The sequence below is a fragment of the Anser cygnoides genome, chromosome 15 (genome assembly GCF_040182565.1).
Source record: "Anser cygnoides isolate HZ-2024a breed goose chromosome 15, Taihu_goose_T2T_genome, whole genome shotgun sequence".
NCBI classification, from domain to species: Eukaryota; Metazoa; Chordata; class Aves; order Anseriformes; family Anatidae; genus Anser; species Anser cygnoides.
The window spans coordinates 11976592-12001211 of NC_089887.1; the positions used below are offsets into that span (position 1 = coordinate 11976592).

Sequence of the window (24620 nt, forward strand, 5' to 3'; positions counted from 1 at the left end):
GTGCATGCCCCTGGGCTTCATGTGACATGGGGGCAGCGGGGGGACCCCGGTGCTGGGGAGAGCCCACATGGGATGGGACGCGCTCCTTGTAGCCTCAGGGACGGGGACCTGGCTGCTGCCCCCCCACACACACCCTGCTGGCCCCTGCCTTGCTGCCCCCGGGCCAGAGAAAAAAGACCAGGCACCCTCAGGGAGTGTGTTTGGAAAATGCCAGGATTTATTAGGCCGATGTTCAAGCTGACAGTTTCATACAAATGCACTCGATCATGGGCATCTACACGGGCCTGTGCCCCCACTGTGTCACTCCTGCGAGTGTCTGTCCAGCACACGCTCAGGCAAGATGCTCGCAGCCCGCGACGCGGGGATGAGGGCAGCAGGAGGCGGCCCCGGCCCAGCCCCAGCTTCAAACCCCCCCGCTGCCATCGCTCTTGCGTGGGACGTCGCGTGGGAGAGAGAAGCCCAGCGCAGTGTGCTGGGGAAAGGAGCTGGCCATGTCAGAGGAGCCCTGTCCAGGACACTTGTGCCAGTGCGTTGCACGGGGCTGCAGGCGGTGGAGGAGAGAGCGAGGGGTCGTAAATGGGAGAGAAGGCAATGAGTGCTGAAGAAAAGCTGGAGCAAAAGAAAAGAAGGAAAGGAAAGGGGCTGGGAGAAGGATGGGAGCAGCCTGAGAGCACAGTGATGCTGCCTTCAGGTCTGAGGCCATCAGGGAGAGGTCAGGCTCCTCCTGGGCTCCGGGGGCTTTCCATGGGGCACCCCGGGCAGAGCCCACGGGCTCTGGAGGGACAAGGCAGCAAAGAAAGAGATGGCACAACACGGCACTTGCAAATAGAAGGTTTGTTGGACTTTGCTTACTGTGACAATGACACACAGCGCAACGGCAGGAACAGCAACTCTATTAGCACATTTCTTTTGGCATTTCAGTGCCATTAGCTCTTAAGAAAACCATGCAAACTCACCCAGCGGAGGACAGTGAGAGGTGAGAAAGAGTGGGTGAGATAGAGAGGGACGGCGATGAGCAATGAGATAACGTGAAAGAGGGAAAAAGGAACAGGAGCGAAGGGAGGCAGCAGGTTTGAGACCTCACAGCACTGACTCATGAGTGCATCACTTCTCTCCAGGCTATCCTGGCTTCTGCTTTCTCTGACACCTCTCCTTGCCTTCACTCGTTACTTCCAGTCCCCTCTGCATGAGACATGTCCCTTCTCATGCTCGGAGGTGGATTTGTGTCTCGTCGGCTCTAGTTCAGCTGCACAGTCCTCGCCCCAAGCAGAGGCAAGGAGCTTGGGAAGTCCCTGGGCGGCATCACCCCAAACCCACCTGGGCTCAGGGGACCTCTTCTCTGCAGCACCCAGCCTCAGCGCCCGGGGACATGGCGCCCCAGGGACCTTCTGCCTTGGCCCACGTCCCGTGGGGCACGTGGCGACAAGGGGCACTGCCCTTCACACCTTTCCCATCACAACAGAGCCTTCTGTTTCCAGCTTTCTCTTTCCCTCGCTCATTCCCTTTGCCTTCTTCTTGCCTCACCCGGCACCTCCAACTCTTCTTGTTCCTGCCAAAGGTAAGTCCTGCTCCAGAGGTTTCCTGGAGAGCAGCAGTGGTAGTGGTCCTTTGGCAGGACGAAGGAGAAAAGCCACTCAGCAGGCTGTGGCTGGGCTCGAAGGCACCAGGCTCCATCCGGGAGATCTTTGTCACTTGTGCTGGGCGGCGCAGCTCAGCGGCGGGGGCCACCCGTAGTCCTCCAGCGCTCGCTGCCAGGTTCCAAGGTCGGCTTCCCTGGGGAAGGTCGCCTGTTTGGGATTTGTCATTCTCCCGTGACTCCCAGGACTGAGCGCCGATGCACAGAGATAAGCCAACAAAATTCTGGATAAAATGGGTGAGGTTTGGACAATAAGCCACAGAAACCTGCCTGGATTGTCCTGGGGAGAACAGGTCAGCAGAGGGGAAAAAAGGATGTGGCGAGTCATCTCCCATTCCTGTCTGCCTCCACAGAGCAAAAAAAACCCAGGGCTGCTTGGAGAAAACATGCAATGAGGACTTAAATGAGGTCAAACTGCCAAACTATTAACCCTCTGAGCCCTGCTGACTCTCAGGCTTGACTTGCCAGCATGGATTTTTGAGGTTAATGGCAGGAGCAGGCACTAAGTGCCCTGTCTCTGTACTGGCCTGGAAAGAGAACTTGCTGACAGCTCCTTGCAGGACTCTGTGAAGTGGGGTGCTGCCCCTGTTCCTCCAGCACAACTCAGCCAGGTCCTGCAGCTCCTCTCCAGACCACTTCTTGCTCTGGCATGGACTTGCAGATCACATCACGGTGATCCATCTGGAGCAACAAATGCCCCTGCAAACGCCCGGTGGGGGGACTGAATCCCTTCTTTTGGCTCACGCTCAGGTGAAGGCTGCAGAACAAAGTTAAGCTCAGCTGTTACATGAAAGGAGGACTCTACCAGGTGACCTAAAAGCCTTGGAAGGAAAAACAGGATCAATATTTGCAGAGATTTGTAGGATTTCTGTGCCTGAAAACAACAGCTGGAACCTGGCCTCTGCTCCCCTGCGCAGCGCCGTGCCCCGGGGCTCCCAGTGATGCCCCAGGTTACTGTGTCACTGCTCGCCCCTGTGCTCTCGCCGTGCCCTCGTCCTCACTCCCTGCTGGCTTTGTGTATGCAGAGGTTGAAATTCCAGTTCACCCATCTCGGCAGTGAAGAAGCAGCTACAGTCCTAGCTCACCACACATTGCTCATACTTACAGCTTAAACATTGCCTTCTACTCAAAAGAACAAAGATAAAATGTCAGGAATTCACAGTTTTTATTCTCTTTCTTATGCCCACCCATCTTCCCCTGCCATTGATGTCAATGACTCAAAGTCCTCATTGTACAGTAGCCTTTGCCAGTGTGGCACTCAAAGGGTTAACAGACCACGGCTTCTTGGACAGATAAGACATAAGCTCATTCACCGGTAGGAACACGTGGACTGTTGTGTTACAGAAACCTTACGGCTTCTTGTAGCGATTCTTTGGGTTTTCGCCACAGCCGGTGATGTCGCAGGAGAGAACATTGGGCTTCTTCCCCAGGCCGATGCTCCCCAGCAGATCGGGAAGCTCGCGGGTGATGGCCTTCTCGATCTTCTCGAGGAAGCACCCGCCCATGTAGGAACACTGCTGAGACAGCAGCTTAAAACTGGTGATGGGGTTGATGCCAAAGAAGTCCTTGTAAGCCTCGCGGTTGGGGAGGTCAAATTTGCTGACATTGGTCTTTGCCAGAATGGACTTAAAGATAAAGAACTTGTCAGGATCTTCCACAATGTCTCTGAACACCAGTTCTCCATCACTAAAGAAGGTCATTTTGTCCTTGTAGGTCTGGAGATAGCGATCGACCAAAAGGGCGTGGATGCGCACCCGGATGGCGTGTTGGCGTATGAAGGCGATCTTATTTTCCATCCTGTTCTCAATCACCTGGTTGAGATCTTCCAGGAGTGATATCTCTTCTTTGAGGAACAGGTCTTTGTGGGTGTCCGGTTGATACTCGTGGGGCCAGAAGGAGCTAACGTACACCCTGGGTGGCTCCGTGACGTTGATCAGAGGAGCCAGGCTCCAGAACAAGGCACCGTAGACTCTCATAAGCTCCTGGGTAGCCAGGCTGTCGGCTTTGTTCAGGATGATTCGGATCTGGGACTCTCGGCCCTTCAGCTGGCGGAACAGCATCTCCAGCTCCAAGCCCACGTCCAGCTTCGTAGGATCAAAGACAACAAAGATGAGATCGGCTCTGTCGATGAACCACTGGCACACGTCGTTGAACGGGTAACCTTGAGGAGAGGAAAGAGAAATCCAGCAGCAATGGCCAGCACAGTGGGAGTCCCTTCAGGTCAAGGGACAGAGAAACCTTGAGCCTGCTGCAACTCACCCCTGTCTGGGTTGTACAGGCTGTGAGACACAGCTGACTTCCCATGTGGCACAGAACCTGTTTCTCATGTGCTAAAGCACTTCAGAGTTAATTTCTTGGCATGAAAACTCATCCCCGTGGCCTGTGACTGCGTGTCTCCCTCAACCTCACCTCCAAACCTCCATTCTCCCTGCTGCCAGCCACAGCTTCCTGCTGCTCCTGTCAGCAGGTATCGTCCCCAGCACCGCTTTCCCCAGTGGGCACCGAGAGGGTCTGCAAGCCCTGCTGGGCCTGTTCTGGCATCCAGTGCCAGGTGCTCCTCCGGGTGCTGCTGCAGTGCCAGCCATTGGCAAAGCCTGGCTCCAAGTGACAAACGGGACAGCAAATGCTGAGCCACAATGTCCGGGTACGTTCCCCAGGCCACAGGCAGACACACTTCCCCACCCCCCCCAAAGCGAGAGCAGACCCCTCCTGTAGCCTAGGGCTCTTCCTCATCATGTTTCAGTCATCATTGCTATCCTTCATCGTAATAGCATCTTTTCTGGAGTCCCTCGGATGAACGCAGTAAAGCCCTACCTCGTTCTTGCTGCTTGCGGTTTTCAATGATGCCTGGCGTGTCCACGAAGGTGACTCGCTCCAGGAGCTTGTGGGGCACCTCTATCCCTATCAGCTTCTCCAAGAAGTTCTGCCCAAACTTCTCCAGGGGCGAGAAGGAGCGTGCGCTGTCTGCAGCCATCACGATGCCCTCGATGGTCTTCAGCTTGGGGCCGTGCATGATGACGGTGAATTCGGAGGTGGTGGGTTCTGCCCCTGTCCAGCACAAGAGGAGCAGCAGAGCTGTGAAATCTGTGCCGGGCACTGGCCATTGCAGGGGCTGGCCCGGGCCTTTGCGGGGAGCACCTCCCAGGCTCCAAGACAACGTCAGTGGGAGCAGAGAGGAGGACTGGGAAGGGCTATTCTCCCGGGAGGGTGAATAAACTGGGCAGGATGGGGAGAAGACATTGAGTTGCCCTCGCTACATGGCTGCTGCTCTCGCAGCCATGCAGGCGCCCTGCTGCGCTGCACCCAGGGGGCTGGAGGCGGCGAGCGCTGCGCTGCGGGACAGGGATGTGGCAGGGGAAGAAGCCCTCCCACGGGGGCCAGGGCTCAGCGGGGCCGCCGTGAGCGAGGTACCTGTGTAGAGCTGGTAGGGAGTGTCGTCCAGCCCTAGGAGGTAGTTTATCATGGAGGATTTACCGACGCTCCACGGTCCCAGGAATAGCACCATCGGCTTGGAAGTGATCTCCCCATCTGTGGAGAGGGGAAATAACAAGAGGAAGTGAAGAAACAATAGCCGTAGCCGCTGCGCATTTAACTCCCTGCCGTAATGAACATCCCATCTGAGCGGCACGGCCGCAGAGCCTCGGGGAGACAGCCGCCCTCGGGGCTGCTCTCCCAGCACCGCCGCTGCGCGCCAAGCCACGGCATCGCCCAGCAGGGCCCCGTGCCGGCACCGCAGCGAGATCGAACCCTGTCTGCCCTGCTCTAAGCTTTGGCCCTTCTTAGACTACAGGACAAGTTGAAAGCCTTTTAGATCGGGTCTCGGCTCGGTTCAAGTTCAGCCAGGGTGAGCTCGGGGCTGGCTGCAGGGGGCTGTTGGAGGGCAGGCGCCACAAAGCACTGGGCATGCAGGGGACGTGGCCATGCTGCAGTCAGGTAAATGCCTCGTGCAAAAGGAACTGGGGTGTTTGAAGGCTGCAGGGCTCCAGACCGGCACAGGGAGGGCAAGCTCAGCCAACAGCCCTGCTTTGGGCTGGGGGAAAGGCAGGAGGAGAATTAACCACAGTCCCCAGCCCACGCTCTGGAAGCCCCACACTTTGCTAAAAGCTCACGGAATGCAGACAAGGGCTGGCGTGGGGCCCGTAACGACCTGTCCCCCGCCCAGGAGCAGCCGCTGCTCCAGGAGGTGCTGGGGCCGACCTGCGCCATCAGCCCGTCCCTGCACGGCCCAGCCCCGGCGGCACTGGGCAGGGGGCCGCTTGCGCCAGGGGAGCCCCTGGGCCATGCTGGTCCCCAGACCGTGCCCTGGGAAGGTGGGAGTGTGCTGGTCGGCTCGAGGCCAAATCAGGCCAGAAATGGAAGTAAAAACTGGATGAGTGAGCTCCCGTTTGTGGGAACCTTCCCCATCCCCGCTTCATGCAGCCAGGCAGCCACACTGCGACAGGAGCCACGAAGGATGGCGGGGATGTGTCCCCTGTGTCCCCGCTCAGCATGGGAGGGGGCCTCTGGTGCGAGTGGGAGATTTGCCCGGTGGGGCTGGGTGCCTCCAGGAGCCGGGAGCCCTGTCCCGCAGCCTTCCCCCGCTGACAGGACAGGGCACCCACGGCAGGGTCGGCCCCGAGCCCTGCTCCTGCCCCTGAAGCGTGAGGCAGCGCCAGGCAGGCAGGGTCAGGCAGCGGGGTGGCCGTCACCCAGGGGCAGTCGGACCAAACCCCCTCCGTCTCCTCCGCCAGGGAAGAAGCAGCCTTCCCACTCCTGTCTCCCCAAAATATTTGGGATCTGACTTTCTGTTCCCATGCGGGACAAAAACAAGTGTCGAAACCTGGGGCTTTTATTACTAATCATTCCTCTGAACCACTGTATCACTGCCGCTCTGTTCACTTGCCGGCTTTAATTGGGTTTCGGATTATTATTGTTATTATCCCCTGTGATGTTGTGCCAGAGGTTTGAGGCGGGTCCCCGCGTGCTCTTTCATAACAGGTTCCCGGCCAGGTGTGGCTGGGTGAGGGCAGGAGCCAGCGAGCCCCGGCTCCGCTGCACGTGCCGGGGGGGCTCCTCGGGGTGCAAGGTGCGTGGCTCAGCACCATCCCTGCGTGCCGGGGCCGCACGTCGCCGTGCCGAGGTGGGCAGCCCCTCTGCAGGTGACTAGCCGCTCACCCAGCCCATCCTCTCCCTTGCTTTTGAAAGCTCCTGGGCCCTGGGGGACGTGAGCCCTCCTCGCCCCTGCCCACGGCGTGGGGCTGGGGAAGCAGAGCATGCCTCCCACCCTGCTGGGTGCCTGGCCAGGCCTCCTGCCCTGCTGGGTCCCCCCGCTGCGTCCCTCCAGCATGGGTTTGCGTCACCTTGGTGCTGCTGCCAGGGGAAAAGAGGCTCGGTCCCTGCCAGCACCAGCACGGGATGACGGCAGCTCCGCCACCGCGGCTCTCTCCAGCCACCCTGTGGCTGCTCGCTCCCAGCCCAGCCTGGCTCACACCACAGTTGGTGCTCGTCCCAGCTCGTCCCAGTGCATCCCAGCTCATCCTGGTGGTGTCTGCAGGGCGGCCTCACACCGGTGCATGATATCGCCCTGCATGTGAGTGGGGGGACGCTCAGACCTTGCAGCTCTTTGCATTTCATTTGTGGTTCTGCTTAAATCACGGCAGCTGCTTCTCTAAGGGTTTCTGGGGCACAGAGCATGCTGAGACGCTGCAAAGCACCTGGCAAACAGGGCCAGCAGGTCACATCTCCCCTGCAGAGGCTGTGTTCATCTCGTACTGTCCGGCTCTGGCTCAGTCCATGCCCCGGAGCATTGTCGCTCCTGGAAGGGTTGCTGTCCTGCAGGGGAGGACAGAGAACTGCTTCTCTCGCTCACGGAGGGATTTTTTCCTACAGTAGTGGCTTTGTGGGTCGTTTTCCCATGTTGCTTCCAAGGCCAGGCTGCCCTCAGGTGGGAGCCCCACTGCTCTGGGGCCGGGATTAGCCCTAGGTTGGGTCTTCTCCTTCCTCAAGCCCTGCAGAAATGCTGGGTGCTGGCTCAGCCCCATGGAGCGAGGGTGACCCCACAGTGCAGGTCCGTCCCGAGGACACGCAGCAAGGCAGAGGATGTGGAGAAAGCTTCCTTCCTCTCCTGGCTCAGACTGGCCCAAACATCCCGCTCTGCCCTCAAACCAGGTGGGTTCAAACACCTGGCCAGGCTGTCCCAGCATCGCCCACCCTGCTAAGCCATCCCCGACCCCAAATGCTGTCGGGCACTCTGCCGGGGGCAGGGACTCTGCCTGCAGCCCCAGCAGGGCTGCCAGCCCACCCGCGAAGCCTCCTGTCTGCCTGCACAGCACATGTGCCCGCGGACGGGGGGAAAGCTGCACGTGGATGCTCGCCCTGTGTCGTGCTCCGTGCGTTCGCCCCCTGCGTGCACACACCCACGCAAGCAGCAAGCACGCACGCCCATGTGCCTGTGCAGCTAGAGACGCAGATAATACAGCTATCTGACACGCTATATATATCTACAACACTCTCCACTGCCTGCACGCTGCCATGACAGGGAGCCAGAGGCCCTTGGGCACCACTGGGGCTCTGCCACTTTGGGGCGGGGTACGTAGGAGCCCATTTTGGCAGGATCCTAGAGCAGGGGCCGTGGGGTAGGACACGAGGGCCATAAGATGGGATTCCCCATCCTTTGTGTGCCTTGTGCCGCAGCAGGAACCAGGGGAAGAGCGGTGTGATCACCGGCGCTTCTTGGCCTCTCTCCCAGCCCCTGCTTCTCCAGGCTGGTGCTCCTGGGGGCCCTGGCAGCTCCCCCTGGGCATGACACGGGACAGGAGCCAGCTCCAGCTCCCGAGAGGGCTGAGGCCGCCGCGCAGGGGCCAGGCTGTGTTAGTAGGACAGCTGCTGCTGGGTCATCGGCTTAAACTGCAGCCGGGGGGATCAAGGGGAGGCATTTGGGGAAGTTTCTGCACGTAGAAGGGTGAAAAGAGATCACCCCCGCAGTGTGGGCTCTGCTCCGCTCCCATGGGTGGGAGACGGACCTGCGGGCCCACCACGAAAGCCCTTGAACCATCACTAGAGGACCTCGAACCTTCTTGAGACTGAACCCACGAGAGAAAGGTTTAGAAGCCTGGCAGAGGCGAGGACGGCTGCGGGGCGGGCAGTGCCGAGGCAGCGCTGTGCTGCTGAGCTCCGGGACGCACTGAGTGCCGTGGGGCGCGTGAGCAGCTGAGACGTGGCTCTGCTGGGATGGGTGAAGAGGAAAGCCAGAGGCCAGTGAAGAGCTCAGGCAGCGTTGGCAGCATGCAGGGGGCAGGCAGCAATACCAACCTGTGGCGGAGGAGCCCAGGGTGCGTCCGGGGTAAGCTGTTAGCAGGGGACACGGGGAGAGAGAAAAGGTACCGTGAGTCGAAGAAGGGATGCGGCTGCCTGGGTCTGGCCCGGGCCGAAGAGGGAGCTGAACACCGGCCCTGGCCTTCTCGGAGGCAGGACAAAGCCAGAGGATGGCCACGTTTCCAGAAGGAAAGAAGGAGTTACAGTCTGTGAGCAACGAGACCCGCAGCTACCAGGATGAGAATCCAAACCCAGGCAGAGCTGCCTCGCCGGGGATGCCCTGCGCCCCAATCCTCCTGCCTCTGCCTTCCCTGGCAGCATCACCAAGCAAACGGAGCCACACGAGGCATGCTTAGGACAGCAAGCAACCCAGACACGTGTCCTGACCGCCCCACAGTTATCTGCATGCCTCCCTAGACAGCCTGGTGAAGGCGATCGGCAGGCCGTTCCTTAAGCAGGCAGGCTAATTGGCACATACACAGTAATTAGCATCGGTGGCATGCACCATGGCCTGGTGGCAAGCTTCCCATCGCCAGGCTGCGAGGCTCCCTGAGCAAGGGACATCCCCGATGGGTGGTCTGCAGTGACCAAGCGCACAGGGGACCCAGCCCATGCTGAGCATGGGATGGAGACGTCCCCTGTCGGGCTTCACCATGCTGTGAGCAGGGAGCTGGGTGAATGCTCTGGGCTGCAATTTCGAGTCTCAGCCAGGCTCACGGCGCCGGTCGCAGCCCCCCAGGGCAGGTGACACTCGCACTGGTGTGTGTGGCGGGGAGGCCCCGCTCGGCTCAGACCCACGCTGGGGCTGACGTGGCCACAGCTCCAAAGCGGAGGCCAAAAGGGAGCCCATGGAAGGTGGACAAAATGGAGGGCTGCCGCGTAATGGAGGGGCGAAGGTGCCTGCGGTGGCACCCCTCTATATTGGCTTACACCTTCAAAGGTCATGCATATTCCATGACACTGCTGCCCCGCCGCTCGCCCAGCTGTCCCGCTCCCCCCAGCCAGCTCAGCCGCAGCTCCGCGCCCTCCAGCCTCCCGTGCCGTGGGGGCTCACCATGGGGGGAGGCTTGGGGCATCTCCTGCTCACAGGGGCACCCCGATGCCGGGAACCCCTTGTGGCCACAGGCAGGACAGGAGCTCACCCCACCACATGGTGGAAGCAGGTGAGATGGATCCCTCAGCCCCACCATGCCCTCAACCACCCTACAAAGCCAAAGGGGCTCCCTCGGCCAACCCTCTAATTAACCTGCAGGCTGCTCTAATTGCACCACTAATGAAGGGTTGGGGAAAACTGTGTCAGTGGGTATAAAAGGCAAAGTGCTGTGCTTTAGGCTTTTAGGATGTGACTATGTATGATGGGGTTGGGGTTTCCAGAGGTACTTGAGTTTGGTGGAAGGCAAGACAGCTCCGGTGGGAGCGTGGTCTGGGCTTCTCACAGCCCAGCGGGGCTATGCCTGGCTGAGCCGGGGGCTGCAGGCAATGCAGTGCCCCTGTGCCAGGCAGCTGAGACTCCCCAACAGGGAGCAGGAAGGGGCTGCCTGGGCGTGGGACGGCTGAGGAGCAGACCCAGATGTCCTGAGCTAGGCCACAGGCTGTGCGCTAGGGCTGCATCCTGTAAGGAAAGAGGTTGTGAGTCCACTATCTGCCCCTGCGACCGACCTCAAGTGGTCTCCAAAACGCAGTGCCCCGGGGTGAGCTGAGAGCGGATGCTTGTTGCTGAGACCCCCCCCCCCCGGCCAACCCCCAGCACGGCAAGCAGCTCGTGGTCCCCAGGCACATTGAGGCAGGCCAAGGCAGCGCGAAGGCAGCGGCACGGAGCGGGCTGCGGGGCAGCTGCGCATGCCTCCGGTCGTGTGAGACCTCCAACCGCCCGCCCCAGAACCCCGGTGGGTGGTGGCCGATGCCCAGGGTGTGCTGTGAGGTGGAGGGACAGGACCTGGGCTGGTGATGAGGGCTCCACAGCCCTGACCCTACCCCGTCCTGCTGCCCCGTGGGTCCCCCCGTGCTCCCCACTGGCTCCAAGCTGGAGACGGGCTGGCTGGGCCGGGGGTGAGGAAGCCCACCTGCCGAATGTCAGAAGTCTGGCACTGACCTAGGAGTGGCATTTGGGCTGCAATGGGCGCCTCTGTAAAGCAGGAGTTCTGCTCTAGGTGGATGTGTCCTGTGGGTTCACCCATACGAGCAGGGGACCCATGAACAGCTGCAGAGGAAGGTCAGGGTGGTGTGCGGGGTCCTTCTGGCTCCGGTGGGGCAGGCATGCCTCTGGCACGAGGAGGGGCAGGCATGGCTCCAGGGTGTGAGGCCAAAGCCCTGAGGATGTTTGGGGGAGGAAGCAAAACCCCGGGGCTAGGAGGGACCCTGGCAGGAGGCTGATGTGAGCATGCAGCCGAAGCACGGGGCGACCTGGCCCCAGCTAGGGACAGGGCTTTGGCAGAGGCTTAACCTGGGGCTGGAGCCATCTGTGCTTGGAAAATGGGGTGGTTCATGTCATAAGGGTCACAGGAACCTCCAGGTGTGTGAGCATCTTGGGGCCAGAGCTGCACTTTCCTCTTCTGGAGGGACACGTACACCACTGGGGCTCAGCCCAAGCCAATGCCCAGGGCCACAGGAACCTGCTCACCTGAGCCAGTGTGTCTGTAGTTGCCAAGAGGTGGAAACTCTAACTCCCGGTATGAGTGAAGGCTGCCGAGCTTGAGGAATACCCTGCCCACATGGCCGTGTCCCATATGGAGCAGGAAGGATGCCAGCTCCAGTCACCCCCAGGAAGCTCAACCCCAGCCTCGAGAGGTCCTAAGCTTCCTTGCCAAGCCCGTCTTTCTGGGCCATGATCTCTGCTTGGCACGGGTACAGAGCATTGATGTTGAGCAGGTGGAGGCCCCTAAGCAGGCAGGGTTCAATGCTCAGCCTACACAGATGGTCCTGACAGCAGATGGGCTAAGGCAGATGCAGGAATGCCTGCCGCTGGGTGCTGGGTTCACTAGGGCACGTCCTCCAAGCCCAGCATGTTCATGGCCTTCTTGGGAAGCTGTAGAGGAACACGAACTATCCGAGCCTTTCCATGATCTGCTCTCTGCACTGCTGTCTGAATGCATCCCAATGACCTGACGGTGCCGGAGACCCCGGTGCCCGCAGCGTTACCTGTGATCTCGTGCTGCCTCAGCTCATTGTATCTGTAGGACTGCTCCAGGGGCTTGATGGAGGAGTGGTAGATCTTCCTCAGCCGCTGCAGTACTCCTGTGGGAGCAAAAGCATGCAGATGGGTGACAGGCAAACCCCAGCCACCCTGGTTGCATCCCTTCTAGGTAAGCTGCTGGGCATTCCCTGCAGACCTTGAGGGTGACAGCTGATCAAGAGACGCAGCTCATGCTTGAAATCTTGGCCAAACTGATCCAAGTCACGCATCTTGATGCCCCTGCCCTGCTAATATTTCCTACTGGGCACTGTCCCCATCTCCTGCTGGTCTCGTGCTTGCCGGCAACTGATGCAAGGAACCTCTCTCGTTAATGCTGCTTAGCACTCAACACCCGTGACCCCAAAGTCCTCCACCACGGAGCCCAGGGACCCCTGCTGCAGCCAGAGCTGCCCCCCTACTGCTGGCATTTCCCAGCCACTTTTATTGCTTCCTTTCTAGTCCTGACTGCCAATTGGACCAGCAGAAGCAAGCCTTATAAGAATAGTACCCAATTCATAATTGGAATAAAAATCAAAACCCCTTATTATAAGTTGCCCCAAGCTTCTCTGAGCAGCAGGCAGCAGTGCGGCTGGCCCAGGCCAATTCATGATTAGCCAGCCTCTCTAGCCTCCTCATTCTTGTTCGCTCTTGGAGCTGTCTTTAAAATACCTAAAGTATGCTAGTCCAGTGTAAGGGCTGGTATTGAAGACGTGGTGCTACTGCACCCACAAGACATAAGGCTATTGACAAAGCAGCCTAGGGAAGGAGAGCCCTGTCCATGCTCCTCACGTAGCAGAGCAGGTTTGCCAGACTCAGCTCTCAGACAGTGGCAGGGAGCTTATCCTGGAAACATCGCTGGGATTAAAGGAGCAGGGTTTGCACGCATCGGTGCCACCCAGGCTCCCTCACCTGAGAAGTCATCGGCAGGTTTGTCTTCATTCAGCTTGAGGGTGCTCTCCAAGTGGGACCGGTCGCGCTTGGTGGGCTCGCTGGCATCCTCAACCTCTTCTGGAGGAAAAAACAAGGAGACCTGTTACTGATGGAGCTGGCGGCGGGGGACCCGCACAGGAGCTCACACAAGCTGCTGCTGGGGAGAGGGCTTTGGGGAGCGCGCACACCCTGAGCCCGCGGCCCCATTGTGCACCCAGCACCCGCCAGCTTTGGCACGCCGCTCAGTTTCTGTTTTGCAAATGCTCCTGGAAGCTTGGCCGAGGTTGCTGGGGCCATGGCTGCCGGGGGAAGCATCGCAGGCAACTGCTTGGCTCCAAGGAGGGGCTGGTGGGGGAGGCCCCTGGTGTCTCCCGAGGGGGAGGCGAGGGCCGGTGCTCGCGGGGAATGCGAAGGATGTGCCTGGAAGGGGCTCTCGGGCGCTGGGGAGTGCAGGGCGGGGGCACGCGGCAGCTGCTGCCCACGGGGCTCCTGCCTGCCCCGCCACTCCCCCCAGCAGCTGCAACTCCCCTCAGCTTTGGGTGCTCTCTGCTCTGCCTCTCTCCCTGTCCACCCCCCAGAAATCACACGTCGAGCTGCAGACATGAGGGTTTGTGAGGCCTGGATTCCCTCCTGCCTCTCCACCTCTGCCTCTCGCCAGGCTGGAGGCTGCCTCTCCGGAGCCTCCCTGGCTCGGTGCCGAGTGGCAGGAGGTGGCCCTGGGCACCTTCCCCAGCCTCCCCGCGGAGGGGGACAGAGCTGTCCCTGCTCCGGGCGTGCTAGCAAAGGGGTTGGCACACAGAGGGCCCCATGGCTTGGGGCTTTGAAGCGGGGCCTCAAGGACACGTGCCCTACTGCCTGGGCTGGGGAATGGGTGCCCGGGCAAACAGGGGCGCTGACGGGCCCTGGGGCTGCCCCGAGGGACTGCGCTGAGCCTCTCCCTGAGTGTGGGGCTGAGGAAGACCTTTTGACTTGCCAAGACACAGATTCCAAACTGGGTTTTCCTCTCGGCACAAATGTGAGCTTTTTGAGCCGGGATGTTATAGAAGGAAGCAAAAAAGAATCAGCTGTGTCCAAAGGTTGCTGCCTAGCCCATGGGCCAAAGTCCGTAAGCGTTTCTAGTAAAACATGGAAGGGGGGGGGGGGGTCACTTTTCCTGAGCTAGCTCACATTTCAGTGACCAAACACACCCTGTCCGTGGCCAGAGCAGGCACTTCAGCAATTCAGCAGGCTGAATTGGCTCTTTACACGTTCCTTACATGGCAAGGGCTGCGGGCCAGTGGCTGATGGACACGAGACCTGCCGGCCTGGGCAGCATCCTGCCTGCGTGCCAAGAGAGCCGGGAGTTTGGTCTGGTGGACTCTGAGGACTGGTAAATGTCCTTTAGCAGGTCTGTGGCTGCTGAAAGGGGCTGAGGGGAAGGGTAGAAGTTCATGTGTCCGCAGATGGGAGAAGTCATGGGCTTAAAGTGCAGCGAGGGAAATGTTGGCCCGCCTTGGTATCGCTGCAACAAGCACCTGCGTTGCTGGCATCCGCGGGCTCCCACCTGTGCCACCGCTGCCCGTGGCGTGGCTGGCCCGGCCGTGCAGCAGTTAGGGGCGGGTGCAGGAAGCACAAGCGTTAGGAGAGGGCCATGCATTAGGCGCAGTTTAATGAGCCAAGCGCAGCTCCGCCAGGGTTGATAGTAGGTCACTCTCGCCGCCCTCTGCTCACTACGCTACGGCACACCAACAGCAAAAGACTCCAACCTATCTGTCTGTGCTGGTGCTCAGCGGCAGCAGGGTGGGCACTGGGGCTGGGTGGGCTCTCCGTTTCTGCCAGCGATGGGTTGTCTGCAGGGGGGGCTTCCACTGCTGCCGGTGGGTCTTCTGCTGTTGGAGGGTCTTCTGCTGTTGGAGGGTCTTCCACTGCTGGAGGGTCTTCTGCTGTTGGAGGGTCTTCTGCTGTTAGAGGGTCTTCTGCTGTTGGAGGGTCTTCTGCTGCTGGTGGGTTTTTCACTACTGCTGGTGGAGTTTCAACAGCTGCTGGTGGGTCTTCTGCTGCTGCTGGTTCTTCCACTGCTGTAGGTGGGTTTTCTGCCGTTGCTGGGCTGCTGCTGCCAGAGCCAGGCTCCACGTCCCCACATGGTGGGTGATGGCAGCTGGTAGGGCCATCCTTGGCTTCTCCCTTGCTGGCAGCTGCTGCTTTGCTGTGGCCACTTTCCCCTAAAGTGCTGGTCTCTTCCTTGTCACTTCCTTCAGCTCCGTCCTCTGGCCCTGCTGGGCCAGCAGCGTCCTCCTCAGACTCTCCATCCTCCTCAGACTTTCCCTCCTCCTCCGACTCTCCTTTGCTTCCATCTTCTTCAGACTCTCCACCTTCATCTCCCTCTTCCTCAGATTCCCCCTGCTCGTCATCTTCCTCTGAGCTCTGCTCTTCCCCTTCTTCTCCAGTTTCAGGAGCAGACACCACTCTTGGCTCCTCCATTTTCTCTCCTTCAGGCTTACCCTGCTCCTCAGTGGCTACTTCTTTGGAGCCAGCATCAGTCTCCTCATCCTCCTGGTCATGGAAGCCATCTTGTGGGCCAGGCTGGTGGGCGGCCTCTCCCCCTGCCTCAGGGGTGCCCAACATGGCATCATCCTCCCCAGGGCCCTGTGCCCTGTGGGGCCCCTCCTGGCTGAGCCCCATGGCCCCGCTCAGGCCTCCCTTCAGCTCTTCCTCCCCCTCGCCGCCTCCCTCTTCTGCAGCACTGGGCACGGAAGCATTGGCGGTGCCGCCATCTTCCTCCTCCTCAGGGCTGCCGTCGGCGGCCATCTCCTCCAGCCGGGGCTCCACAGCCAACGAGGGGCGTTGTGCGGCATGGCCAACATCTTCGGCGCCCGGCGGGGCTGGGGCACGCAGCTCTAAATGATGAGAATAGCTCGGTCAGTCTTACCCGCGCCCGCCCGCGGCTGCGGGGCGCGCGGCCCCGGGGGACAGCGGGGGCAAGAGAGGGGGTTCGAGGCTGTCACCAAGACTTTAAATTCTCCTAACGCATCTCCGATTCCAGCTCGTTTCCTGGCCGTAGCAAGAAGCTGGACGCAAAGAGGTGCTTGCGGGCAGAAGCGCTGATGCTGCGCAGGGCTGGGACGTGGCCCCGGGGCCGTGCAGGCTGTGGGGCACCGCAGAAGCGCTGTGGGGCTAGGGCGAGGCGGTGAAGCAGCCCTGAGAGAGAACCCAGTGGTGGTGGGGATATGAAAGTGGGGCACTGGGTGCGAGAGGCCTTGGGCACTTGGCAGGTGAAAGGGTCCTTCCCCAGCCCCGCAGGGCGGCGAGGGCGGCCGGCGGCTCCCTGGAGTGGGGCCGTGCCTTTCCGCAGCCGGCAGCGTGCAGGAAGGGCTGGGCCGGGCGGCACCACAGGGCCTGACCCTGCAGCGGGGCGCGGAGCTATTTATTGTGAGCGTCCCTTCATTAGGAAAACATTTGCCACTCCGTGCAACTGGCTGGAACACAATGAATTTGTTCTGCAGTCCGGGAGAAGTCATCTGTATTTTCCATAGGCCTCCAAGTGCAATTTAACATTAGTCAACTGATGCCAAAAATAAAATATCACCAGCTATACTGTCTCCGTTACAAACAGTTGCTGCTAGTCTAAATAATCCCCTGAAAACTCTAATGCCTGCATACCAGGGAAGCGTTTCAGAGGAAAATAATGCCTTTGTACTCCAGCTGGCAAGCAGATGCCAACTGGGAGAAACGCCACCTCCGCCCAGGCCACAGGAAGGCAGCGGGCATGGCGAGCAGTGCGGGCACAGCACGCAGCATGGAGCTGGTCTCCTCCTCCGGCCTCGTGCACCATGGCCCTGCAGTGGCACACCGCAGTGCTGTGCCGGGGACACGGGGACCTGGCTCGCTGCGGTGTTTGCTGCAGCACCGCTTCAGCAGCATGATGGTGTGTGTCTTAAAACACCCTTGAAATTTTGGGTACCACACATCCCCGGTGTGAGCACGGCAGGAGCACAGCCAAGGACAGCGTGGGGCAACCCCAGGCCTCTTTGCCCACTGCAGCCACTTTGCCACTGCAGCCCTGGAGCAGAGCGCCGGGCAGGCGGCCATGTGTCTGTCTGTGCCATGCCGGGGCCAGCCACGCTGATAGCCCGCAGTCACACGACAGCTGAGGGCTCGCGCCGGGGGACAAACGATGCCAGCGGAAGGCAGCTGGGAGGCACCAGCCCACCTCAGCCTGCCAGGGTTTGTAGTCCTCATGTGCAGCCTGACACCATGGCTCAGAGCTGCCAGCATCCCCAAGCCTGTCACAGATGCACAGTCACCCTTCTCTGCCCATGCTGACCTCCCGAATCCTGTCCTAGCAGGTGGCTCGCAGGTACCCGCAGGCTCCAGGTCCGGCCTTGAGCACGGCAAGCCCCACGCAGCTCCCACCCAAGAGGGCCTGAAGAGGCCGGCCGGTGTGAGGCATGCTCTGCCCACCTGCACCCTGAGGGTCCCCACAGCGGATGGGGACAGGGAGACTCTCAGCATGGCCCCAGAATAGCTGGTGACCTGGAGGTCTTGGAGGGAAGCTGATTCCTGAGTGGGCATTTGGAGAGGGTCAGGGCAGGTGAGGAGGGGACCAAAGGAGACCCCACCGGAGATCTCTGAGGCCGGCATGTCCCCTCTGAATGCAGGGCATGGACATGTCCCCTGGGCAATGACCACTGGGCCCCAGCGCTCAGCTGTGAGCCATCCCCTGCGGGAGAAGGGAAATGTTCCCCACGCACTCTAACTGGGATATTCCTGCTGGTGTGTCAGCCACGGGCTTTATTTCCTGTGACCTTCACAGCATTATATAAAGTCCCTCTCCCCTCTCCACCTCCTTCTCCCTCCTGTTTCCCCTACATGGTCTCCAAATCCATCACAAGGCAAATTGTGCTGATCTGCAGATGGCCGGCTGATGAGCGCCGTGCAGCAAAATGGGCCGAAGGTTATGGGCTTAACACCCTCCGCCCGGCCTCTGTGGGCTAAAAATACATCCAGCAACTGTACGGTGGGGTCAGGAGGAGCAGCTCAGCGGGGGCACGGATGGCACCAGCCCCCTTGCAGACACCCACTTGCTTGTCCTCAGCCCCTGGGCCCCGGTGCCAGCCTACCAGCCAAGGGTGATATCCTCGGCCAGGAGATGTCCCCACGCACTTGCAGGAGAGAGTGGGACAACTACAACATGCAGACCCATTTTAAGATGACTCCAGGGCTCCCCTACTTCACACCCTGCATTGTACTGAGCAACACCAAAGAGGAGACCTTGCCCCCCTTGGTGGTGGGACCCCAGGTCACCAAGCTTGCTCCAGCCCTGCCCACATGGCTGGGGACATGACCGCCCTGTCCCCAGCTGGAACAGCAATGTGGGGCACAGCCGTGATGGGAATCCCACGGAGGACTCGGTGTGCCGCAGGACACCAGTGCTGATGCCAGGAAGAGGGATGGCTCGGCCATCCTATGGCTACAACATACATGACCCTTCCCTGCCATCCTCGCACAGGGCCCCATGAAATAGCAGCACCACGGGTGAACGGAGCCCACCGGGAGGGATTGCCTCTGAGGGTGGCGCCAGGATGGGGACAGCCAGGAGGGACAGATGGGCACAGGTGGCCCCGGGAAGGACACTCTCCCCCTCCAGCAGAAATAGGAGCCCCGAGCGTGGGGCCGGCGATGTGCAGCACCGCGGGGATGGCTTTTCACACGCCCTCTTCCTCTGCCCGAATGCCAGCCCCTGCAGCACGCGGGGAGTTATTTCTGATGGCGTGGCTGATTCACAGACCAGCGGCTCCGCAGGCTGTGGGAGCAGTAACCTGGGAGGCACCACGAGATGCCCTTAGGGGCGCAGAGCCCCACACGAACCCTGACTTTGCTTTTCCCTGCACTCCTGTGTTCATCATCGGGCCCCTCCTTCCTTGCTTGTGTTTTACGTCATGGGGGAAACAGAAAAGCCATCACTGCCTGAGCTGGTTTCTGTGCTGCTCTTCAGGGAATGGGGACCCGGCCTGAGGGACAGCTCCCAAATGGGTCCCACCGGCAGCCCATAAACCAGCACCGCGGGGAAGGTCACCGGGGGGACGGCCACCACCAGTCCTGCCCTCCCCTTGCCTTTCCAGAGGGGCTCTGGGGACCCCAGGCACACGTCCCCGTCTGCTCCAGCGGCCGTGCGCGTCCCAGTGGGAGCAGGAGTGGCAGCAGTGACGGTGGCACTGCCCAGAGGTACACGGGCAGGACGAGCAACAAGGACTGAAAGGAAAACAAGGCCAGGCCTCGGCTGCCAAAGCACTATTTCTTGCCATCATTACTTTTATTTAGGCCTGGTCAAAGAAAGGTTCTGGTCAAATGGGCTCTTTGACTTAGGGGGACGTCTTGCTGCTATGAAAGAAGGAAGCACGTGTTTCCTGCTGGAGAATTTTGTACCAGACCCGAGGAAGCCCCCAGCCCCTTTCTTCCCTCTTTCTGAGGATTGGCAAGGCTGCACGAATCCCAAACCATGTGCCTGCTTCTGACAAAGTCCTCCAGAGGTGCAGGGAGGTGGCTGGGCTCCAAGACGCCGCCTGGCACCTCCTGGGAATCCCGTGGCACCGGCCGCGCCATCTGACCCGCTGCAGTCCCCCTGTATCACAGCGATGTCCCTGCCTCTGCTCGGGGACGGAGGGCTGGCCCAGCTCGCCTCCAGCCAACAGCACGAATGCCCCAGGGGAAACAAGGTGGGGAATGCACAGAAGGTCTGAAAGGGAGGATGCCCCGCACTGCTGCCAGCCTGCTGCCAGAGCAAGCACCTCGAGGAGGATTCGCTTCGCCACCCGGACCTAGCACGGGCGGCGTGGCAGGGCAGCAGCTCCTGCCTGGTGCCCCCGTGCCTCAGTTTCCCACCCCGGGCAGTTCCAGCCACCCCAGTGCATTTTCCAGCCTTTTAGCAGGAGAAATCCCAGCGTGATCTCAGAAATCCCAGATGCCCACCTACAGGGGAGATGGCTGATCGATACAGATCACACTGCTGACACGGGAAACAGATTTGTCAGGCTAAAAAAAAAAAAAGAAAAAAAGACTTCATTTCTGTAAATAGGGGGGTAGAGCTGCATGATATTTTGATTAAGGAGTCAGGGTAAGGAAACCTCACCAGGATGCACCAAATGGATTAAACCAGGCTCAGGGCTTGCTAAATATAGAGATGAAAATTGGGAATCGTTTCTGCGGGGTGTTTTTCAACTGTCTTCCCACAGGGTGCCCACTCTGGTGTTCCTATCAGAGACTTGGAGGCAAACCCAAACTCGTGGCTGGTAGCTTGCAGGTGGCACAAGGACGGGGCAGCGGAGAGTGACAACGTGAGCAACTCCCTGGCCAGGAGGCCGAGGTCCAGGCACAGCCGGAGGCCACACTGTGTGCCGAGAGATGCTGAAGGACCCGGGGCTGGAGGCGGAGATGCCAAGGTGGGAAAGGCTGTGCCGTGGCCGGGAGACCCCAGGGGAGCCCCTTCCTTTGGTGAGCCACTCCTGAGAGGGCACACTGGCCTTGTCCTTGGGCTACTGGTGAGGGAAAATGTCATCAACTGGCCCCAGGGCCACCAGTGGCCCCAAGGGGTGCCCTGGGTCATGACCCTTCATTCCTCTTCTCGTTTTTGCCAGGGACTCCTGGCCACCTGCATGGGACAACCCCCTTGGGGCTCACCAGCCTGGATTTTGGTGCTGCTGCTGCTGCTTTGTCCCACAGGATCCTTAAATCCTTGGGATCATCCAGGCAGGGACGCAGCGGCTACCCAGCCCCTTCCAATAGCCCCAGCAGCAGGACAAAGGACACAGACCCCCAACTCATCCGGGGTCCCACCACCCCGGCTGGCACTGGGGCTTTACTCCTGGTGCCAGCACCCCTGCCTGGCTTGGGGTGCCCGGCTGGAGACTGCCCGGCCCCTCCGCCAGACCCCGCCGGCACACGAGCTCGATGGCTTCCTCGGGCTATCGCTTACAAGGGAAATGTCCCCGCAGGCTTAAAATAGCCCAGAGGAACACTGCCAAGCCACCAGCACTGCTGCTATTCCTGCAGCGCCTGAAGAATGGGGTGATTTTAGGAGTGATTTGGTCACTCTCGGACCTGCCTCATGGGCTGGGATTTCGGCACCCCCCAGTGCCAGCAGCAGGCAGGTCAGTGAGCAGGGATGCAGTGGGGACATGGTGGGGACGTGTTTCCCTGGCTGCAGCTCAACTCCCAACCCCTTCCCCATGGGGACCCTGTGCCAAGGGGGCTGCACACAAGCGAGGTTTCCCATCCACACGTCCTGTGTGGCTGGATGTCACCTGCACAGCATGCCAAGAGCGCTCCCAGAAACATCGGGGCTGGTGGGACAGGGTGCCACATCACACCAGCATGCCTGACATCTGCCTTGCTTTCCTTGGCCAACAATTTGGGAGGGATCCGGGTCACCCACAGGGGCTGGGATATCCACCAGGTGAGGGGATGTGACAGGGATGTAGGTGGCACGAATGGCCAAGATCTGTGGGTGGCTGTGGCACCCCAAGCCCTGTGCCTCTGCACCCAACAGCAGTGATGCCCATGGAGGCAGCTGGCTAGGGTGGGCAGCCTGGGACTGGCAGAGCTGGGGCTCTCCCACGGGTGCTGTGTCCCACCCAGCCGAGGTGATGCATGCCAGGTGGTGGAGCTCACATCAAGGTGTTTTTCGTCCATCCTGGCAGCTGGAGCCCACCCCAAAGTGACGTGTTGAGGGGACAGAGCCCACATCAAGGTGACTTGTCCTAGATGATGTCGCCCACCCCAAGATGGCATATTCCTGGTGACGGAGCCCACCACGAGGTGATGTGTCGCAGGTGATAGAACCCACTTGCGGTGACATGTCATGGGTGACGGGGATCACCCCAAAGTGACACGAGGACGTGGTGATGGAGCTCACCATGAGGTGACACGTCCCACTGGTGGAGCCTATGCCAGTGTTATGTCCTGGGACACGTTCCCGGGAGATGGGGCGCTCCTCAAGGTGTATCCCAGGCAACGGAGCCCAGTGCGAGATGACACTTTCCAGGTGGAAGTGTCCACCGTGTTTCCAGATGACACTTTTGAGGTGGGTTCCACCCCAAGCTGACACGTCCTGGGTGCTGGGGACACCACAAGGACTCGTCGACGGTGCCCACCCCCGGTGACACATCCTGTGAGGAGGCAGGGTGAGGAGTCCCGGGGCGTGGCGATAGTGGCCGAGGCCGCTGCTATGGGGAGAGCCGTGTGCCAGCCCCGTAACGCCCTCGGGGCCGTGCCAGGGCTTCCCTCAGCTCCTTGCCCAGCTGGAGGTGGGCAAGCACCCGTCCACGCCGGGGAGCTCTGCCAGCCCCGGCCACGTGGCCCGCGGGCCATTCTGGCAGGGGCTCAACGAGCACGGGGCCCTTCCTGCCCCGGGAGCGGTGGCGGGGTCCCAGCCGCCCCCGGCATCACCACAGCCACCACAGCGGGGCCGAGCACACAGAAGCTAAAAAAAAAAAATAAAACTAGGGGGGCTTTATCCCCACGTGCCAAGTATGAGGCCAGGGTTGGTCACCGGGCTGCAGGAACCACCCCAAGCCCTCGCCCCGAGCCACCAGGTGCCTGTGACAGCCCCTCCGGCTGCCCGTGGGGTCCCCCTGAGTTCTCCTCGCCGCAGGGCCTTGCAGGTCCCACGGGAAGCCGAGGCTTTCAAGATGGCAGCAGCGCCTATGGGAAAAGCCAGGCACAGGGTGACAGGGGCCTCCTCCTGCAGGCCAAAGGGGAGCTTGTCCCAGAGCCCGGCTCCGCACCAAAGGAAAAAGCCAGAGCCACCTCGCCCAAGCACCGGGGCGAGCCCAGCCGGGCTGGTGGCCACCTCCTGCGGTGACAGGTCCCCCACTGGGCCACCAGCCCGACCCTGGGTGGCACCAGCCACCAGCCGTGCCCGGAGAGGATCCCCCTGGCACTCCCGTCCCCATCCCTGGCGCACAGCTCCACGGAGGTCCCCCAGCCACCGACGGGACACGTCCCACACCCCGAACCCCTTTTATTCCCCAGAAGGGTAAAAGATGCCCTTAAAAGGATAAAACTCCGCCGGGCCGGGGGTGCCGGGCTGCAAGAAGGCAGCAGCTGCGGGTGCCCGCGCGCGGGGCCGCGGTGGCGCGGGGGCCAGGGCGGCCGCAGGAGCGCAGTGTCCCGTTACACGGCTGTTTCCATACTTAGCCGCCCCCCGGCAGCGCGGCCGCCCGAGCCCAGCCAGGCAGCGAACCGGCCCAAATTAACTCAAGGGCAAGCAAGGGTAACGGCGATGTCGCCGGCTCCCCGTGGGACGCCCGGCCAAGCACTGCCACGGGGCCGGCGTGCTAAGCGGGGATGTTCCAGCCTGGGGAAGGAGGTCTGGGGGTCACCCCAATGCTGTCTTGCTTGGCAGACACTCGGTGGGTGGGGGGGTCCCGTGCTGGGTGCCCCGGAGCCCATCAGACCCCACGCGGGGGCTTCATCCCTGCAGCCCACGGGTGACGCTTCCCTCAGCACGCCAGCTGCAGCACAGCCCCTGCACCCACCCCGGCTGTGGAGTGGGGACCTTCACAGCCCCCCCCCCGCCCTTTGTGTCCCCGCATAGTTTTGGGGTGACTGCAGCCCTGGCATAGATGAGCTCAGCCGGCTGCAGCCCTGCAGCATGTCCTGCGTGGGGCACCCGCCCTGTGGGCAGGCTGGGCTCATGGGGCACTCACTGCCCCATGGTGCTCACAGTCCCACGGGCACCCACAGCCCCACGGGCACCCACAGCCCCACAGGCACTCACAGCTCCAGTGGGCACCTGCAGCCCAACGGGCACCCAAAGGTCCGTGTGGGCACCCACCACCCCATGGGCACTTGCAGCCCCAATGGGCACCTGTAGAACTACGGACACCCACAGCCCTGCAGGCAGCTGCAGCCCCAAAGACACCTGCAGCCCCACAGACACCCACAGCCCCACAGGCACCCAGACCTACATGTGCACCCGCAGCCCCACTGGGCACCCACAGCCCCATGGACACCCACAGCCCTATAGGTACCCACAGCCCTATAGGCACCTACAGCCCTGTAGGCACCCCACAGCCCCAGTGGGCACCCACAGCCCCACAGAGACCCACAGCCCTATATACAACCACAGCCCTATAGGCACCTACAGCCCTATAGGCACCCCCAGCCCCCTGGACACCAACAGCCCTATAGGCACCCCCAGCCCCTGCAGACAGCCCCAGCCCCACAGACACCCCCAGCCCCGCGGGCAAGGTGCGGGAGCCGTACCTGCTGTGCCGAGGAGCAGGAGCGAGGCCACGCAGCAGCACAGCAGGTTGAGGCGCTTCATGGTGGCTGCCAGGAGCTCTCTGCTGCTCGTCGCCTCTATTTATACGGCGCGGGGGCCGCGGGGCCGGGCTGGCTGCTGTCAGCACAGCCCTGCACAGATGCTGCCGCCGCCGATCCCGGGGGCCCGCAGCCGGGGGACATGGACGGGGACAGGGGCGGCAGCGCTGCAACCCGGGGAGGGCTGGTGTCGGGGAGGTGGCACTGCCCGTGGGGTCACCGTCCCGTGCCAAGAGCTGTCCCCAGGGATGGGGACAAGCCCTCAGCGTCCTGGGGACATCTGAGAAA

At 61.1% G+C, this 24620-nt stretch overlaps 1 protein-coding gene across 3 annotated transcripts; it reads right to left on the bottom strand.

Annotated features, from left to right (window-relative positions):
* Positions 1 to 195: 195 nt before the first annotated feature.
* On the bottom strand, positions 196 to 24425 carry SRL (sarcalumenin). Of its 3 annotated transcripts, XM_048067362.2 has the most exons (8): positions 24276 to 24412; positions 14777 to 15907; positions 13011 to 13109; positions 12068 to 12163; positions 8927 to 8962; positions 5048 to 5164; positions 4451 to 4684; positions 196 to 3797 (listed from the first exon to the last, which is right to left on the bottom strand). In XM_048067362.2, exons 1-8 carry the CDS (start codon positions 24334 to 24336, stop codon positions 2986 to 2988), a joined length of 2586 nt encoding a protein of 861 aa, XP_047923319.2. In that variant the 5' UTR covers positions 24337 to 24412; the 3' UTR covers positions 196 to 2985. The 3 variants fall into 3 exon arrangements, with proteins under 3 accessions (XP_047923319.2, XP_047923339.1, XP_047923329.2); XM_048067382.2 differs by lacking the exon at positions 14777 to 15907 and having other exon boundaries at positions 24276 to 24425; XM_048067372.2 differs by lacking the exon at positions 8927 to 8962.
* Between the last annotated feature and the right edge of the window lie 195 nt (positions 24426 to 24620).

Bases quoted from the DNA above. Each gene is read 5' to 3' on its own strand.
- SRL (XM_048067362.2), bottom strand. From the start codon at position 24,336: ATGAAGCGCCTCAACCTGCTGTGCTGCTGCGTGGCCTCGCTCCTGCTC. The intron at 5,165-8,926 runs GTTGGTATTGCT...CCCTCTCCACAG, and splicing joins CCTGGGCTCCTCCGCCACAG to ATGGGGAGATCACTTCCAAG. The intron at 4,685-5,047 runs GTACCTCGCTCA...TGTGCTGGACAG, and splicing joins TCCCTACCAGCTCTACACAG to GGGCAGAACCCACCACCTCC.